Source organism: Drosophila ficusphila, unplaced genomic scaffold, assembly GCF_018152265.1.
Source record: "Drosophila ficusphila isolate 14025-0441.05 unplaced genomic scaffold, ASM1815226v1 contig_414, whole genome shotgun sequence".
Classification (NCBI taxonomy): Eukaryota; Metazoa; Arthropoda; class Insecta; order Diptera; family Drosophilidae; genus Drosophila; species Drosophila ficusphila.
In genome coordinates, this window is record NW_025064328.1 from 11,745,119 (window position 1) to 11,764,995 (window position 19,877).

At 43.5% G+C, this 19,877-nt stretch overlaps 1 protein-coding gene across 1 annotated transcript in view; it reads left to right on the plus strand.

Moving 5' to 3' along the window:
- The first annotated feature begins 11,118 nt into the window (after window positions 1-11,118).
- Window positions 11,119-19,877, plus strand: part of LOC108096739 — a 49,403-nt gene continuing 40,644 nt past the window's right edge. The window contains 1 exon segment of the mRNA XM_017198586.2: window positions 11,119-11,858. Within this exon segment, the coding sequence (XP_017054075.2) occupies window positions 11,793-11,858 (66 nt within the window). The 5' untranslated portion in view covers window positions 11,119-11,792.

Consider the following 19,877-nt stretch of genomic DNA (forward strand, 5'->3'; position numbering starts at 1 on the left):
GTTTTTTTATGTGTGCCCTGGCCGATAAAGTCAACACAATGATAAATCGTTGCAAGGGTCCGGCTTCCGAGTGGCATGTGTGTGTATAATCGAATTTTTATTGATACAAGCAGCTTAGGTTGAAAGGATGTGGACCCTGGACAAATACAGAATACAAAATAAGTCGATACTTGGTCAAATAAAAAATATATACTAATACGCATTTGAATCAATTGGTCCTTATCGAGGACTTCGCCTTTCGTCCAGACAAATTACCCTATGAATATGTTTAAAGGAGGAAAGCCCTCCGTAATTGCCCATCGATTGTAAGCCGACTTGGCGATTTGCTTTTGGAGTTGGGGAAATGGGAAAGAGTTGGGTCAAATGGCCAGCTAAAGATGTGTGTGTGTTTCGATAGTGAGTCACTTGCTCTGAAACTGAAACACTCTCCTTGCAACTTGGCTGTAACTCAATTAGCTCAAAGGCAGCTGGCAAGAAAAGGCAAAAATTGTTGATAATTCATTTTTCCTTCGGCAACCCTTTGATTGACTGACTTTCCTCCCGCCAGCAGAAGACTTTGCCTGATAAGATTAATCAAATTTTCATAAATTTCTGCGCCGCGAAGGCACAAAGTAGCGTGAAATATGCTCGGCGTGTAGCGGGGATTTAGGCGTAATTGTATAAGAAAGGCGTAAGAAGAGCTCCCACTGAAAAGGATGGGGTTAAATGAAAGCCTTTCAGCGCGACAATCGAGTTGACAGCGCTAAGAAGGCTTTTCAACCCCTCGACTTTGTAAGGAAACTCCTCATTCCCCCCTCGTTGTGTAGTTTTCTTTTGTTACATACTTTTAGGCAGCGCACTTAATTAGCCGACTCCCTGAATAAAGCGATCTGAAAGGTTGTGGCAATATACCCATAAAGTATGGTATAGAGGAAAGTGGAAAGGTTTTTCCGGGGGGTGGGGAGACCACAAAATAAATCTTTGGGTAAAACCCCATGTATGCTTGTAGTTTTGCCCCATTCATTGAGTATTTGCATTTAAAATTCTAAGACGTCTGAAAGCTTCTTTACCGTGGAACGCCCACTGAATTGTCAAAGTTGTGGGCAAACTTTCGAGTATTTACATTTTGCAGCCCACTGTGAGCAGTTTGTTGATGAAAAGTGCCCCGCCCCCCTTGGAAAACGAATATAAAATGTAAAACTAAATTTGCACGTTGCTCTCGGCGGCAGAAGAACACGGGCTGCAAAATCTTCGAGAACGGAAGCAGTTTCCTTTACCCAAACTGCTTAAGAACGCTCGAAGGATGCGTTGCCAGGACACCTTTACCTCCAGCTATTAGCCCACAGCAGAGACTGTAAAAGAAATAAGGACTTAGCAATCTTGACAACTACTTTCCGGTTGACATGCAATTTCCACCGTAGATAAATTGAAGCGAGAGCTGAAAGCTGAAAACTGAAAACTGTTCAAAAATCACCGTGGAAAAGGAAGCAAGTGAAGTGGGTGTGCCAGTGCAAATTATTTGAGCCACTGTTTCTGTTTCTGTTTCTGATTCGGATTCTGTCTCATCACTTTTCATTCCGATTTTAATGGGGGTAAAAGTGGGAAAGGGGGTTAGCAAAGCCAAACACAATTGCCATCAACGCGCGGGACATGAAACGGAAGCTAACTTGAAGCCGGCACGAAAATGCATTTTCCAGCCAGCCAGCAAAACCACCGTTCGGCAAACCCATAAAAAGCCATCCCAGAGATAGTTGTCTCGATATCGCAGGAGCAGAACGGCAGCAGTTTCCGTCCGAAAGCAGGAATTTACTTGACATTTTCATTAGTGCGGCACGGCCACAAAACACTTTGCCACTCTTCTGGCAGAAGGAAGGCAGCAGCAAGGAGCAGCAAGGAGCGACAAGGAGCAAAAAAGGAGCAGGAATGGGAACATGGAATCGGGATTGGGAAGCTGGCAGCCGCACTTTGATAGAGGGCTCACTCTCGGCTGCGCTTTTGCCTGCGGTTTCTGGCAGGAATAAAAATGGCCAGGATTGCCGGCAGAGCACAACACAGGAGTACAGTGGTAAAGACAAACTTTTAGCTTAATTTCTTATATAAACAATTGGTTTCAAAACCACACAACATTTTACCATCGCTACAAACTGATATCAGAAGATTACATAACTAAACAGAAATACTTTACATTGGAAATCACAAACAAATATAAAACCCTCTGCATTGATGTTTAATAGTGACTGGAGGTGATGAAGTTCCCATCGATTCTTTTCGCGAGAATGGCTTTATATCAAACTAACAGGCTTAAATACTCGTTAAATTGATTTCCTAGTTATTTTTTAAACCCGTATTTGGATAAATTGTCGAAAATTTATAGGAGAGGAGACTAAAAATTGATAAAATATAATTTAATTGGTAAAATTCTTTTTAATATGTTAATATGTTTATCCAACTATCTCTTGGCCATTTTCTCCCCCCAAAGTTCGTTTATAACTACTACCACTGTACACATACGCGGTGGCCAAGCAATTGGCAGTCTCTCTCCCAATTTTCAGGGCCCATTCCCCCTTTCGAGCCCACAGATCACGCACATAAACCCCATTTGGAATGGCTTAGTTTCTGGGGTTTCGCAGCCCCACGAAAACATTCCCGGTCCACGTCGACAGTTGTCACAGAGCTGAGAGTTAAGAGGATGGGGTTGTGGGTTGTTTTCTGTAGGTTGTTGGTAGTTGCCAACGGAATGGGAATGGGATGGATGGTGAGTCCGATAGAGAGCTTCTCATCTTGATTTCGCACACAGCCTCTCCGCCACAACTTCCCCTCTGCTCCTTTGGTCCTTTTTGCTCGGTCTGCGCTTGTGCTCGTGCCTAATGTTGTGGGAAATTGCATTAATTATTCTATTAGCAGCGTAATTCGTTCTTAATTGCATGATAAACTTTATTGCCTTTTAGGAGGATTGCGAGCATAAGTATACTAGTAAGTGTATATTGCACGGCTAGTGAAGTCACCCTTCTTCGAAGGATTCCCATTCGATGAAATGTTGCGCATAAGTAGAAATTTATTTCACTTAAGTGGACATCTTAGTTGGAGTGTTGCGGTAGCTATTTCTGTTTGCCAGAGATAGCAATCCCCAAGATTCCTGTCTTTCGATGGGGAAAGATACTCACTTGCTAACCGAACTGCTAAACTGAAACCTACTTTTCCCTTCAAGAAGGTTTGTTTACCGCACCAAAACTGATTAGCTGCGATTTCAAAAAGCACTCGACACGATCGTCTGTCTATCGGAAATCTATCGGGCTGTTCAGTTCAGTTCAGTTTGGTCGAGTTGAGTTGAGTTATCTAAGCGAAATCCAATTAAGCTTTATCGCCTCAAATTAATCAACGGGGAACAGCTGAACACAATAGCTAAGCAAACAGAATCGTTCTTAAGTCAATATTAATCAAATCGCAAAACCAAATGAACTTATCGATCTCGGCTAGGTAAAGTAGTTTATACCATTCAAAAGGCAATGGGTATAGCCCACTCGAGGCGACCTTACCCGCTTTAAAAGATTTCCTTTTCCAGATAAGCCTTGTGTGAGAGTGGAGCACTCCAATCGAACGATCAAAGCGAGTGATTTTGCCTGTTTGATTTTCGATTTTGTGCCCCGCGATTCGATTCGGCAGAGTCCGTGTTTGTTTAGGCCACGAACACGAGCCGGCTCTCTGCTTTTTAACCAATATTTACCACCAATCCCCCTTCGCTTTTCAGCCGCCGCCGCCCACGCAAAATATTTCGAGCGGCTTTCATCTGCACACACCCCGAAAAATGATTTTCCTCTTTGGGTTTTCCCAGCTTCCAGCTTTCCCGGTCTCCGCATGCAATTAATTTAATTATGTGGTCATATCAAACTATCCTTTGGTCAGCCATCCCCACTCCCCCTTCGGTCTACAAATGAGTTGCTTTTAGCGGAAAATGTTTGAAATTCTGAAATTGAGTTGGGTTCGCTATGTAGTTTAACCACATTTTCTGCTCGCCCATTGATGAAATTTGCGAAACTAGAAAATTGCGGTAAACTCTCAATAAAAGCTTCGAATTTGTTGGAACAACTTAAATTGCGTTTGGAGTGGCGGTGTTTTTAATATTCTATGTGGTCTTTGTCTATTTTAAAAGCTTCTGGTAAACTGAATTCGTTTTATAAATTATATGGCACTGATTTGAAATCGACTGAGATATAGTTTAAAGAAAACGTACAAAGAGTGTGTTTAGTAAAGAAATTTTATGTTTAAGGAAATAAGCTTGGAATCTAAATATAATATACGAAGGCGTAATTAAAATATTTAATGATTCAAAAGTATGTTTCTCAATTAAAGGTTTGCGGTGATTAAGACAAAGTTTACTTACGCATATATTATTAAAGTAACATATATGTATGTGTCTTTTAATCTATCTTATCTTATTAAAGACACCTGTTCCATATTCAAAATTCTGTTTATTCTAAACACATCCTCTACTTGACTTTAATGAACCCCCTTTAAAAATCCCAAATTTTGTAATGCACTCCATGTGTTTATTTGCGTTAATTTTGTGGACCATTTAAAAATAAACCATTACTGAAATGAGCAAATACGGCGGGCAAATCGCGCAAGGTCTTCGGCGGCGAGTGGGTGGAAGTGGGTGTGGCAAACGGCCTTTTTTTTGTATTTTTGCGGAGCGGCAGACAAGACCGAGACCTCGATGGCAGGGCAAACAAAGTCAAGTGTTGCCCGTGGAGACGGGCATTCGGAGACCGGGGGAGAAGAATTACGAACCCGGGTTGCCAGGTAGTCAGATGCGATTGTTTGGCCAACACAGGCGACTTTTGGCTAAGGCGATAGGTCAATATTTGCATGGCAGATAAGCGGGCTAGCTGGGTATCTTTTTAATTAGGGATTTGTACCGAGGAACGAGACGAGCGACAATGTCAAGCATCAAAGGCAACAGGCAAACAACGCCGATATCGATTGCCTATCGATCTATCTATCGATCGCGATAAGCAAACAGCCACACACTCGTCGTCAAACATTGTTCGTCGGCATCCACAAAGGGGGGAAAACAATCTGCCAACTTGTGGACACTGCGGCGACTCCATTTTATTTCTCCGATCTCCTGGTTTCATTGTCAAGCCACCAAAGTCGAGCTGCTCTTATCGCCCTGTGAAATTTACAAATCGATATCGTGTTCGTGGCGAGCTTTTGAAGATGCCGGTGGAGAACGGTAACCGCAATCACCGCCACATCCGATTTCCGATAGATACAGATACAGAAAAAGATACAAATACAAATACAGCTACAGCTACAGAGTCACCGAATCTATCTATTGACTTGAGTCGAGTGAGTGATGGTTGGCATCTGCTCTGCGGTATCTCGGTATCAGTTAAATCAATTAAGGCTTTCAAGTGGAAGTTTTGCCGATCGCAACACGCTTACCAGTGTCACTGGGGCAGGGGTGTGTGCACCACCCACCCATCACCACCCACTACTACCCCCTCCTTACGTTCTCTTCTTCTTTCAATTACCTCAAGTGGTAAATGTGGTTATTCCATTTAATCATAAGGTGCGACTGGTCCAACAAAGCCCGTACATTGTTTGGCCAATGTCTCATTCCTCTTCGCTTCCCCAACTAATTGAAGTGCGTTCCGCGACCAAGGTTAGCCCTTCGAAAATGTCGGTCAGAATCGGATTGATAACGGAATAGATTCAATGGTTGAATCAGATTTCTATATCATTTCATCTTAATCGGAAGTTTTTTGTACAATTTTCGGGGAATTCTCAGAAGGTGTTGGGGATTCCAAGGAAAACCAATCTGGGGAAAGAATAATACAGTTTGGAGTGCAATGCTTTAAAGTTTTTGTTGTTTTGTCTACGAGATATTTTATTTATGAAAGTATAAAACGTAAAAGGTATTTAGAGGTATATTTAGACCTGATTTCATATTTTGCATATATAAAATATATCTTAGTTCACATTCTTTAAAGCTATAAGGGCGTAAGTCTTTTAAAGTTAATTAGTAAGTAGAGTTAAAAGAGAAAAATTCTTGATAAAAAGTTTACAGTATTAAAATTAAACACAAGTTCTGAATGTATGGAAAAATGTAATATTTAATTAAAAGCTTATCTTAGAAGCCATATATATTGTGAGTCATTTTCCAAGTACAACTTAATTTTCCGTAATCTTTCTTTACCATTTTCGCGACATTCCCTCCGCTGAAAATCCCATTTTGTGGTTCAGGCGAGTAAATAGCGCTTGAAGTACATAATCGCCTACATAAGGGGCTCATATATGTATCCGCAATCGCAGCTATATATTGGGGGAAAAAATAAAGGAAAGCCCTAAATTGGCGCAGGCGCATTTCCATCGCTTTTTGCTGAGCTCCAATGGCACCGCCAGCAGTGGATATCCCCGCCACCCACTTGCCCCCTCGGCGAACGTCGATACTTGAGCCAGGCGAATGGCAGCACTCCGGTGGCAAACACACATCCTGCCGGCAGGATAATACCGAAGCTTCCCTAATCGGGCATTCGAGTTGGTTGGCTGGCCAGCAAGAAAGCAGCCAAGAACGCCTGCTTTTGTAAATACTTCTGTACATAGTAGGTTGCACCGATGGTTGGGCCGATGTCCTGGCTGCCGTCGAGTGTCGAGTGTATCCTTGAGCGCTCGAGTGGGTTGATAAGCCAGGCAGGACCACCCAAAAAATGAGGACGCCCGAGCCGAGCGGAAATGTCAAGTTGACGCTCTCGCCGGAAGTGCTCAGTGCTCGAAAACCCAAGAGCTGTGAGATAGAAAACAGGACAATGCCATCGCTGCCGGGACTCTGTATCCTTCTTTGGCATTACCCCGGCCCAGATGTGCTGCTAACTGACAAAAAAAGGGGGCTGTGATGCGTTTAATCAACAATAAAATCAGAAATCAAAAACTTAATGAATGTCCTTTTGTCATTACGCCGACAATGACACCAAAGTAGAGGGTTTTTCCTTTCGGGGGAAAGGGGATACTGCTGCTCCTGATTTTGCTGCTGCTGATGATGATGATGATGACTGGTGGGTGGATGCCCCACTCCGTTGCTGGGGAGACCGTTACGGCAGTCGTGTCCGTGATTCCCTGTCCGCATCCGTGTCCGCCGACGTGTCCGCTTTTTGCCGTTTTTGCCGTTTTTACCGTTTATGCGGCCCTGTCCCGGATGATGACTGCGATGATGTTGATGGGGCAATGACGGCAAAGAGCCCTCTTAGCGCGGCTGATGGCTCATGCCTGCCACATTCCGTAATAGCGGTAATTGGGAATGGCCAGAACTGGCCCACTGCCACTGCCACGCCCACTCCGCCAAGCGCCTAACTCCCCGCGAGCCGCCAAACGCTTAAAGTTGAATCACTTCCACACACGTTAGTGAAGCACGATGCTAAAATAAAACTTAGATGATGCTAAGGAGTAAAATCTAGAGGTTAGGTAAAAATAACTATCGATGTGTAAAGGCATTATTGCTTAGAGCTTAGTATTTCTGTTTTGTAAATTATCGTATACATTTTTTTGTCTATACATTATTTATTTTTATTCATCATAAATTTCGGAAACAATTAAAATAGTGTTTGTTGTAAACTGTAAAGGAGAACACGTGATGAAAAAAAAGAAGTCGTAAAGAATCAGGATCATTATGCGGTTTCTTCAAGGAGTTTATCTTCCGACTATTAGCCTCACCTATAAGTTCTTTGTTCTTAGTTCTTAGGAAGCATCTATAATTCAGTACAATTTCGACGGTGTAGGGGAGGCCCGTAAAAAGTAAAAAGTTCGTAACAAACTCTGGCACCCGCAAAACGCCAGCACCGGAGCTTTAATAGAATTATTGATTTTCCGCGTTCCGCGAGGAGACCTCCTGCCTTTTTCCCCACCTCGAAAATCTCGCACAGCATGTGTAGGTCTTTTTGGCCTGACGATGTCGCGTTCTTGCTTATTTAAATATTTTTCCGCACAAAATAGACGAAAGGGGGAGGTGGGGGCGTGAAGCAGGGAGTCGATGATGAGTTGGCTAACAGTAAATATAATTTACGTTTGAAGTATGGGTGGCCAGCCAGACACATGGGTGTATTTTGGGCCACTGAAAAATTTGCATCGTGTTTGATGGCCCAAAAGATGGCATCGAACCGGAAATTCGAGTGTGTTTGCTCAAGGGAAGAGAAACTCCTATAAACTTCCCTATTGAAAATAAGACACTTACACCAATACACTTTTTGTGAATCATTATTTCATATGCATTGCAATAATCTTAACTAGTAAACAATCAAACAATTTTAAGGCCAACATTATTCTGGCCAGAAAAGCTCCTATATTATATTTATACTAGCCTAATATTGATTTGATTTGTTGAAACTTCATCTTCAAATTTTATTTTGTTTTTGTTTGTTTTTTTTTTTTTATTTTTATTGCTAAAGATCCGAAAGTCAAACGGTTTATATTAAATGGAGTCGACGCATATGCGACATATATATTTATTTTAATTGGCCGTCCACAATCCTTTTTACAAAACCCTTGCCCTATTCAACTTTGTAGTTGTGATATTAACTTGACTTGTGCTGGGGAATTAATTAAGTTTCTGTATTCGGGAGCTAAAATTACATGCCACACAGAAATGTGTCTGTGTGGCAAATAAAAGGATGTTCCTTCTGTTTGTGTGTGTGTGTTTGTGAGTGGGGCTCCATCTAAAATGCTAAGAGCAGCAAAAGATTTTGAGCCCCAAAATTTGGTAAAGCTCCGCAAATAACGTCGACGTTGAAAAAGGGAAGTGCGGAAGAGGAAGAGGAGGGGGCGATAAAACCGCAGTCGGAAAAGAAAATAGGAACAGAAAAAAAAACAAGAAAAAGAACAAGATGAAGTCGCCGGGCAAAGCGGTTGCTTAGCCAATCAGCGAGCGGCGGGGGCGGAGTCTATCCCGAACTGGTTTGCCGGCGCTTTTTATGTTGATTTCGTGTTTTTCCTCTTTTTTCCGTATCTCGTTTTCTTTGGCGTTTTTCGCCTGCGTTTACGCTTTGCTCATCTCTCTTTGCTCTAATTTTTTCGATGGGTTATCTCGCTCTGGCACGATTCCATTGGAGCGACAGAGAGGGAGCGAGCCTCGTGTGGCTCTGTGTGTGTGTGAGAGAGCTGCCGAGCGAGCAAGAGAAAGAGAGAGCGCGCTTAAGAGGGAGAAAGGAAGAACTTGCGCATTGGGGAAGTGGGGAACAAGAATCGAGGGATAAAGATAACCAGATCAAAATTTGTATTATTAACAAAAATGGTTCAATAATTTTTAAACTTATTTTAATAAACAGAAGATTTACTATTTTAAACCAATGAATTTTAGTTGAATAAGCAGTAACCATCTTAGCTGTTGGAATTTTATAACACAGCGGATATCAGATCCTTAACTAATTATAAAACCCAGTGTAACTCCTCCCATATGATCCCATTTTTTGTAAACAGTGCTTCCCCCTACTAGAACTGTATATAGAAATCCTATTTACCATTTACTTGCTTGGACGTGGTTGGCTAAATCCTGGAGCCCGGACACCTAATCACATGTAATGCGCGCGCATTATCTGCGCTCTTATCTCTTGTTTTCCGGGGGAACCACCCATTCCTCCAATTCCCCGTCCTTCCTTTTTGGGGAAATCCGCTTCGTGGCCTGAAACTCACGAACCCAAAAAACGAAGGCCGTCGCCATTCACAGTTGACGGAGGTGCTAACTGCCGAGTGGGTGTAGCCACCCGTCCACCACCCCCGCCCCCGCGGCCGACCCGCCACCCACCGAGAGGAATAAGCACTGCCGATTTACTCTTTCATCCCGAATACCCGAACCGATTGCCGCACTGCTCGCACTCGCGCTGACTAAGCTCACGCCCACGCCCACTCTACATGGTGTAGGTTTGTGTTTGTGTACAAGTGCCTGTCTATGTGTGTGTGGCATAATTCCACCCGAATTTGCAGCAAATCCATCGAGTTTCGCCACAGCGCACAAAAAATAAAAGAAAACGCGCAGCCGAATGAGGAAGTGTTGGTTGGAGGGGGGAGTGTTGGCAAGGGGAAGGGGGAGGTCGGGGGTGGGGCGAAGGCAGCGGCGACGACAAGTGCAATTCTGCGCCGAAACAGGTTTACCCGCTGTTTACGTGCGACTGTGCTAGTGTATGTGTGAGTGAGAGTCGCTCTCCAGCTCTCTCCGAGTGCTACGCTCTTTCCTTTCTCTGCCCCTGTGCGTGTGCTTTGTTTTGGTCACTCACCAACGCACACTTACAAAGCTGTTTGTTTGCCTCACTCACCAGAAAGGCATTTCGGAGTATTTCTACTACTTTTTGGGATTTCGTCTTCATGAGTCTAAAATTTTAACAAATTTGTACAATATATAAAAGATATAAGTTATGCGAAACAAAGTTTAGGGACGCACGAACCAAATATATAAATTGATATTTATATTTTACGTATGGAAACATTTCTTTAAGAAATCATGCCTCTAAAATCACCATTAATTTTTCTGCTTTTCGATGTTTTAGAAGGAAGAACATTTCACTGGGTTAAAAGTCTTTTGATTAGGTTCTTAAGGTACGCATCGTAATAGTTTGAAATTATCCTTTGAAATTACAGACATTTTCTAGAATGAACAAAGTTTCCATTGAAAACGGTTAGCTTTCCACATTGTATTTAAAATTAAATATTTATATGTTTATTGCAATTATTATATTAAATTAATTTTATAATACAGTTATTTGTCTCCTTAAATAAAATATATGTTTTCAACATAGTCCTTTAATAGCTTATTAGATAAGTTACTCATCCAACCTATAACTTTACTACCTTTTAAACGCTTACTACTATTTTACGGGCTCTCTGCTCTGACTAACACACTGATAACGAAGCCGAGAGAGGCTCTTTGCCTCACACCAGTGCACACGAATTGGCGGCAAATGGAGCCACGCGAGAGAGCCGACCTGCCGAAACATGGGGGCTTGGGGGTGGGCTGCGGCCGGGGCGAGAGCGAGACCGAAGAGCGAAAGAGACCGAGGACCGGCACCGGCAACATTGACTGCGACGTCGGCAGCGTCGGCGGCAGAGGCAAGCGAACGGCAAAAGAATGCCGTCAGTTGTTAGTTGTGCGACAGCTTTGGCCCAGAGAGGATGTCTTGACGCGCGTCCGCTCACCACCACACACACTTGCGAAGAGAGTCCCTAGAGAGAGCCGAGCCAGATCAGTCCAGCCCAGAGTCCAAGGACTCCGCTCCGCAGGCCAAGAACACTACAAAACCAACAAACAGAAAACAGAAAGCGTTGGCCAAGAACCTAGAACCTGAACGCTTCGCTGGATTTGCAACTGACGAATTCGACACGCCGCCAATCCTGGTGACGCAGCGACGCGATCAGCTCCCGATTTCATGGCACTAATGATGTCGCGTCGCCCACAACAAAAAAACAACTACCGCAACAACAACAAAAGCAGAAACAGCAAAATCCACAAGCGTCATCGAGTCCGTTCCACAAGGAAACTCGCGTTTCACCTGAGCGTGTGTGCGGTTTCGCGTGTGTGTGTGCCTGTGTCTAATTTGCGTATCCACTAGAGAAAATTCGAAAATTAAAAGAATTCAATATCAAATCGAGTAAAATATCCCCCCGCCGAGTTACGGGAGCTCCCCTTATCGCGTTCACAAATTGCAATCAAAACAAATCACTGCGAACCATCCAAATTGCAATTAATGCCAAAGCGCCTGCATTTCGACCATAAAAGACGTACGTGAACTGTGGTCAGTGGTCAGTGATTAGAACTTTGTAACGCCAGCGATATGGACTTCCAGAGCGCCATGGAGACCTTTGCCGAGGCTTGGGTGGCCGCCAATGCCGGCCAGCAGGTGAGTTTCCCCCGGGAAAGCCTTTCTCCCCAGAGTTTCCCCAGTTTCCCAAGATTTCATCACCAAGTTAAGAGATCGCTTTGCCGGCGGCACTTCACACCTATTAGTCGGATCACTTAGCTTTTCCCCCCTTTCGATTACCGCTCCGCTGCAAAATGAATCAGTTCAAAGCAAACAAATCGGCCGAGCGACATATGGTTAGGAAAAGTGATAACGCCCGTGTAGATATGCGCTCGTTTCGCTATTTATGCAGATTAAGATAATCCTTATCGGCTGAGATTTTCGAGATCGGTACAAGAGATAAGCCCCTCGCAGTGTTTATCTTCGCCTACGCTTTGTTTGGCCCACTAATTGCATTGTAAGCCCGATCCCCAAACTCCACTCTTTATTTTCCCCCCGATTCCGAAGAGCAGAATACCTAAAAAAAACTGGGTGAGTTCGGTTCTCGGAGAGCTTTTCGACCCGCCAGATAAGATAATCCCGACGGTAACTTTGACAAATGCCTGGTAATTTCGGCATAAGGCGATGACGGTACTTAGATATCGATGGGGCTAACGGGTCGGGGGGTAATCACCCCATTGAACATGCTCCCCACCAACTTTTGCCATCGCGTCATCGTTGTGCGCCGCCTTTTTTATCGGAAACCCAGCGCCCCTGTCACTGATATCGCAATTAATCCAAATAAGTGCGATAAAATTGATTATGAACATGCTGGCGTGATTAGTCCAACTGCCCCCTTATAAAGGGGGAAAGCGGGGGAGGGGGTGTGGATCACTCATACACATGTCCAGATATCTGGGTGTGCGTTTATTGGCAGACATAATTGATTATGTTGTGTGAGTGTAATTATTATTTATCTGGCTCCGAGCTCCGACTTCTGCCTTTGATATCGCCTTCAAATCGGTTACCCAAACCAGCCGAAAACGGGCAAGGGTGACTAATCCAAGAATTTATGGATCTTATTTCCATTCGATTTCGAAAACGCAACGTCTATGTTGTATATTAGGCAAATCTCAATCTGGCGGAGAGCTGGTGGCCAGTGGCTCCCCGCCACCGCCATTGTCTTTTGGCCGAAATCAAGCCTTAAGAATTATTGTACAGGCCAAATCGAAAATATCTCGAAAACAAACAACTCAAAGCCGCTGGCAGGCCAGTAATTTCGAATACTCTTGCCACTGGGAATAGCGGCCTTCTAATCACAAGTTCACGGCTTTCCAAACAATGATTCAGATTACGATCCATAAAAGTATAACATAAAGCCATGAGTTACTCTGAGCCGAGAAATGAAATCTTGCCAAACGGATCCTTTGGGATTATTTATATTTCAAATGGCTCCAATTGGGATTGCTGGTTGCACGTTCCTTTCTTGTGACTTTGTTAAAAATAAAAAGTATTTTAATTTGTTTTATAAAGATAAGAAAATGTTTTGGTATAACTAACAATTTCTACATTTATTTTCCATTTTATTATTTGAAAATTTACTATACTTCATATTGTATTCTTATAAGATCATAGTCTTCCTGCTTAATTCCAAATCTAGAGAATTAAAAACTTCGACTTAATTCCGCTTCGTTTCATCTAGTTTGTTGTTGTTTCTGCTTTTTGACAGTTTTATGTGTCGACGCATATGCTTAGTGAATGGGATTAAGATAAGACGGCGTAAGTTGGTCGGGAGGCGTCCTCCGCTGGCTGGGCCAGATAATAAACCAGTATGGCCAGAATGGGTATAAATAAATGAGAATGAGAATTCTTTCAAAACCATAACAAATCATTTTCAATAGCGAATGTGCCGGCGATTGTGTGCGTTTGAGTTTTTTGGGCTTGCAAACTAATTATAAAGCATTTAGCTTTATTGTTGTGATAATTTTTTCGGGGTTTTCTTCGGGGGAAAAAGTATCGAAATCGAGCGCGGGGAATAGATAATGCCGAGCGGGTATCGGTATCTTCGCACCCGGTTAGATCACCTAGCCCCCTTTTGGCAGCCAGATAGGCCGTCTTATAAATTATAAATGGTTCGATTTTGTCTAATCTGAAAGTGTTAGGAGGGGCGAGAGGTGGGAAGGCCGAGGCATTACCAGTCAGATAATGGAATATTTATTAATTGAAATCTTCTTCTCCGCCGCTGCTGCTTCCTGCTCACCATCGGATTGTCATTTCCTTTTTCGATGGTTTTCCCCAGCGATCCGAGCGACCAAGACTAATGATAATCGGAGTTAATCTGGTTGCGCATCGAATCGGAGGTTCCAATCAAATGCATTCTTTGGGGTATCCCACGTTTTCGGCTTTCGGTGTTCGGATTCGTTAAATTCCGGTAGTCAAATGTCCATTAAATGCCGCTCATAAATGTCCAAACTGTTTGTCATCTTTGTGGTGCGACCTCCTCCTTCTCACTTCTCACTTTTTTCCAACCGACTTCTGAATTCCGACTTGTGGCTTTCTTTTCTTCCTTTCGTCTAGCAGCTCTTTCAATTCTTTATTTTTTTTTTTTTTTTGGGCCCTCCGTATTTATCAGGGCTTAGTCCCCACATTTTTCCTGATCTCTTTAGCCTCTGCTGCTACTGCCACAGCCACTGGCTTTGCCACTTGATTGTAACACATTTTTAGCATTTCATTCGACGCTTTCTCACTCCGCCGCTCCGGCGATCTGTCAGTCGAGCGGCTTTGGTGGCTTTTTCCGTCCGATTATGCGCCTTCGCCGAGTTCGCGTTCAAGCGACTCACCGCCTTTATATACCCAATATACAATATATATAAACGTATTTATTAATTATTCAAAGCCGATTGGATTATAATAATTTATAATGATTATTATCATAAGTCGCCGGTTGAGGCCACTCAGCTCCGGATTGAGTCGCGTTTTTCGCTTCCAGATTTCGCCGCCCGTTCGCTTCAATCAAACTAAAAGCGGCGACATTTCGCAGATAGTGATTACTCGGTTAGCAAGTGGCAGGAGAATCAAACAGCGAAAACGCTTTAAGTTAATTACACGATGTCAAATTGTCGGCGGGGGTCTCTTCTTCATTCTCCATTCTTCATTATTATTATTTTTTGGCACTTGCAGAGCGCTCCTAAATCAATTCCTCACTATTTTGTGATCGGTTTTGAGGTGTTCATGTTTCGATTTCGATTTCGTCTTGGGCTTCGGTTTCTGGGTATTGGTGCTGGTATTTCTGCTCCCCAATTCGAAATCGCTTTCAAAGGCGCCGCCAAAAGAGCTCTCTCCTCGTCTGCAGCTCCTCAGCTCAGATAATCAACAAAACGTGTTCGACTTGTCGAGGTTTTCCTTTCTGCACTTATCATAGAACACCTTTTGGTTTTGTTGTTTCGCAGCTAATGACACCTTGATAAAACGATTTGTAAGACATTGCGATAAAAGCGGTTCAGGCTTTGTAGCTTAAGGCGAACCGAAAGCTGATAAAAATACAAGCCGAAATACAAAAAAAAAAAGACGGAAAAGTTCGAATGATAATAACAACTTTTGGGTAATTAATTTGTGGGTGGGGAACTGGAGGGGAGGAGCCCTCCGTCCGTCCATCCAGATTGTGGATACCTATGTCTGATGGCATTTGCCTTGGGCATTTGTCATTCAGCTTAATCGGAATGCACGGACTGTGACAAAACACGAAGAAAAGAATCGAATTTTGTACGATTTACGCGTTTCGAAAGTCATCTCCTCCGAGTTGCGCCTCCCCCATTGTCACCTTTTTCATTCTTAATTAGTGGATTTAGCTTGTTCCCCATAGATATACGATATAGACTGCCCGATATTCAGCCCCTCCGCAACTATTTTTATATATATTATACTATTATGGGGCCAGCCAAATCCGTGTTCCATAAATTTCCCAATGTTTTGAAAATTATGACAAGTGGGTTGCAGACAAGTGGATCTGAAATGAATATCTGACAGGGAGACTCATATATATATCTGTCTTTCTATATATAGGCATTTTTGTATTATAAACTTTGGTTCTGATCACGATGACATTGTGGGGCTTACATGAAGGTATTTTCGTTGCCGGAGATTTATTATATTTATCACTAATACGCCCCGTTGAAAATCATAAGCCGCAACAGCAGCCACTGTTGATTTCTACAAGTCACAGCGACAATCGGCTTGCGAGCATATTTCTTCTTGGTCGAGAGTCAAAGAGCCAAACAGCGAAAGAGCCAAAGAGCCAACAAAATGTCGGTAACCTCGTCTTATTTAAAGTATTAACTGCTAACTAATGTGCGACACATTATAAAAGAGCGCGGGATGGCTGGGGAATCGAGTCGGGTATCGATGCCGCCGATGCCGCGATACCAAACAGGTGATCGCTGCTGGCCAAGTGAGTAAGCGAGTAAGCGGCGATCATGCCAAGCATCGACAAAAGGGATTATATTTCCTAAGCGCTCCCAACAAAATGTGTGTCCGAAAAGCTGGAGCGGACTGGAAGTCGGAGCGTTTTTAATGCCCCACCACCACCGATCGACGATCGACGATCGCTGAGCTGCTTAACTAAATCCGGCTTAAGAGCCAACACACGAAATTAATGTCGTTGAAAAACACAGCAAAAGTCACACATTAACAGCGAGGCAGCTCGCAACTCGCAGCTCGTTGTTCGTTCCCCAGGAAGTGGCAATCCGCCCCTTCTTCTCGAGACTCAAGACTCGAGACTGGAGACTCGAGACTCTGTGCAAGACTCCAATGCTCTTCTGATGGCTAATGGTTAATGGCCAGAGGAAATGCCCGGTGTGTGTGGACATCTTACAGGGGATTAGTTTGAATTTGCAGTGCAAAGCGGAATGCAAAGAGGAAAAATAAGCCACTTGCCAGCCGCCAATCGCTGATTCAAATTACCAGCGATTTATCGACGATCGCCGATGGTCGATCGACTACCGTGATCAACTAACTAATCCACTTATCAGTGCGTCATCTGGAAACCCCTTATTTTCCTTCCTCCGATCGATCGGAAATCGAGCCACATATTCGCATTCATAGTTTTAATCGGCGTCGTAAAGTCGCCGGTAATTAAGCTATTTAATCTATACAACGGGTCACCAGCCGCCTTTTATCCAAATCTAATCAGTTTCACAACACGAATAGCTAATGGGTAATGGCTAATATCTAGTTGTATGAGTTGGTGTTTTTTTTTTATATCGGAGGCCAAGGGTTCTGGACTTGGAGACCAAAGCCTGGCCAAGGTGCTATATCAAATGGTCGTCGATGGGTTAATCTAATCGCACGGGTCTCCGGGAATTATGTGTTCCATTCCGAAAGATAACCCTTCGCAAGTCCAAGAACGGAGTTCGATAAATATTCCCCAAGTGGTATCACCCCCCGAAATTTCCAAGCGCCAAGCGTTGTGTGGTTTTGAGTAAACAGAATTTGATTGATTGGACACACAATTAAGGCAATCACAACTGATTCCCGGCTCGATTTTAATTTCGAATTGAAGAAAATAAGGGCAGGGTGAATAGTTCTATTTTGCTCATCAGCAGCTGCATCTTTTGGGGGTCAAAGCCGATGACCCAAGCGAAAACCCATGGCCCTTCTGCATTTGCGTGCCTGACACTAACCCAAAAATACAAAAAAAAAAGGAAAAAAAGAAACAAAAACGCAGAAAAAGCAAATCAATTCCTGTGCAAATTGAAAGCGGCAGGCGGCAGGTGGGAAATCACCTGGAGAATAAAAGTGGGTGGCTCGCATGTCAGACGGCGGTAGCCGCTTATCGGTGTCATCGTATTTTGTTCCCCACACGCGGCAATCGCAGCTTGAGTTGGCTAAACTTTGCGTGTTAGCCGAATCTAATCCAGGCTAAATGAGTGGGTTGGGTGGTGCACTCTTATGTGAATGTCAACTAATCTGCAGGCGAAAAAAGAGGCAGTAATTAAAAAATAAAGCACACTAATTAGAGAGTGTGGAGCAGCAGGAAGTTGTCAGCCAGCCAGCCAGTTACTCAATCATTCATTCAGTCACTCGTTCATTCACTCATTCAGTCAGTCACTTATTCATTCAGTAAACCCAAGGGCCTCGAGCAGATCATGGAAATACGCTTATGTCGGATTATCCCATAATTTATGTGAGCTGTGCCCCGGCAAACAATGGATTTGCCTTTCCAGCTCACAGAAACGCACACCACTGCGCACCTAATTGCCACGATCATCAGGTAAACATATTACATATATATATATATATATGTATATATATATATCTAGGGAGAGACCTACTGAAAGGAGGCTAATGACAATGGCAAGAGGAAGCGTTCGCCGGGCAGATGACAAAACAGAAATTGTGTCATTCGACTGCAGGATCGGTGGGCATTAAAAAAAGATGTAGGGAACTGAGAACCGGAAGCGTAATCGAGCTAAACGAACGCCGTCGGGAAGTGATCACTGATCAGAGGTGCGTGTGCGTGTGTGTGTTTGTGTGGGTTAACGTTAACCCATTGTGCCGAGGAAGGAAGAAAAAAAAAAGAAACGAGCGGGAAGCGCTAAGGAAAAACGCGATGAGGAAAGTCAGGAAAAAAACAACAGAACAGAGAGGAAAAAAAAAGAAAACAACAGCAGCACTACCGGTCAAAAAGGGAAGAAAACTGGAAGGGCGAATAGGAACTGGGAACTGGGAAATAAAAAAGCGACTAGAAGACAACCACCAGAGGTTCCCCCCACGTGCAATTAATAAAAAAACGTTTTCGGGCCGAGGGAAACAGTGGCTAACTGGCAAACTGGCAAGTTGGCTAACTGGCAAACTGGCCCATAGGTGAAAAGGCCAGGTTGCTCGGCCAGGAGATCCCCGGTAGCTATGGCAATGCAAACAGGTGAGGGTGACTTGTCTAGGACAGCTGAAATAACACCCAGCCGATGCGAAAGATACGTATCTGCGGGATGCGAGCTGCAGTATCTACTGTATCTAGATAATTAACGAAAAACTGCCAGCAAACGGCAGCCCCAAAGATTGCAATCTATATTCAACTTAAATACTGTTTTTATTCATATTTTATTGGGTATATACTTAAGTTGTAGCTACTATAATAAAGACATTAAAATAAATAAACGTGTTTTACCAGATACAATCTAAATTTATGCAACAAAATCAATAATTATCTAATTTTAGTTTTGTTCCCCTGAAGAAAAGCCTTTAATATTTTTAGTGCCTTTAAAGATGCACCTTTCAAAATATTTTACGCACAAATTCCGTGAAAAACTTTTAGTTTCCCAGCGAGCACTTCCTGTTTCGCGATTTTTGGGAACGAAAAGCGTTTTCCGCTTAAAAATAAAGACATATTCCAGCGTTTAGAGCAGAAACCAATTCCGAGTGTCGCCAAAAACTGTTTGCCAAGAGCTGCAAACACATTTGGGGAACACATTCGAGTGGCGAGGCAAACTCGTAAACTGGAGGCATTAGGGCCACGTTTAGGGGGCGGATCCTCGAGAGAAGCAATAAACTTACATAGTTGGGCCTGTTTAAAATGCGCTTAATAGTTTCAACATGTGGCGCGGAGAGACAATTAGGCAATAAAATTAATTCACACCAAGAAAAGCATTAAAAGCGACGCCAGACGTGGCAAGGTGCCGCACTTTCCATTCGTTTTTCCCCGTTTGCCGTTTGCCGTTTGCCACTCGGAGTTTCCACTTGGCCATGCCACATTTTCGCACGCATAACTCGGAAATTGCAACTCCATGGTGGCGCGTGTCCGCTGACAGTTGCCCGTATCCTCCACCTTCACCACCCCCCGCGGCATTAGCCCCCCTCCCCCTTACCCCATCCCCCTTTAATTGACTTTTTTACGTGTTCGACTCCCTGAATGGCAACAGCCATTTGTCTACGAATAATTAAGCCGATCAAACCAAACAAAAGTTTGCGCCTGCCGGAGGAGAACTGTCATCGAATGCATAAAATCATTATTCGCAAATGCCGGAGAACGAAAAAAATGGGAATCTGTGGGCCCTTAGACTCAGTTTATGGGATCAGGAAGTTTGTCGCCAAAATAAATTGGCAGCATTAAAGTGTAATTATGGAAAATGATAGCCAAGAGGA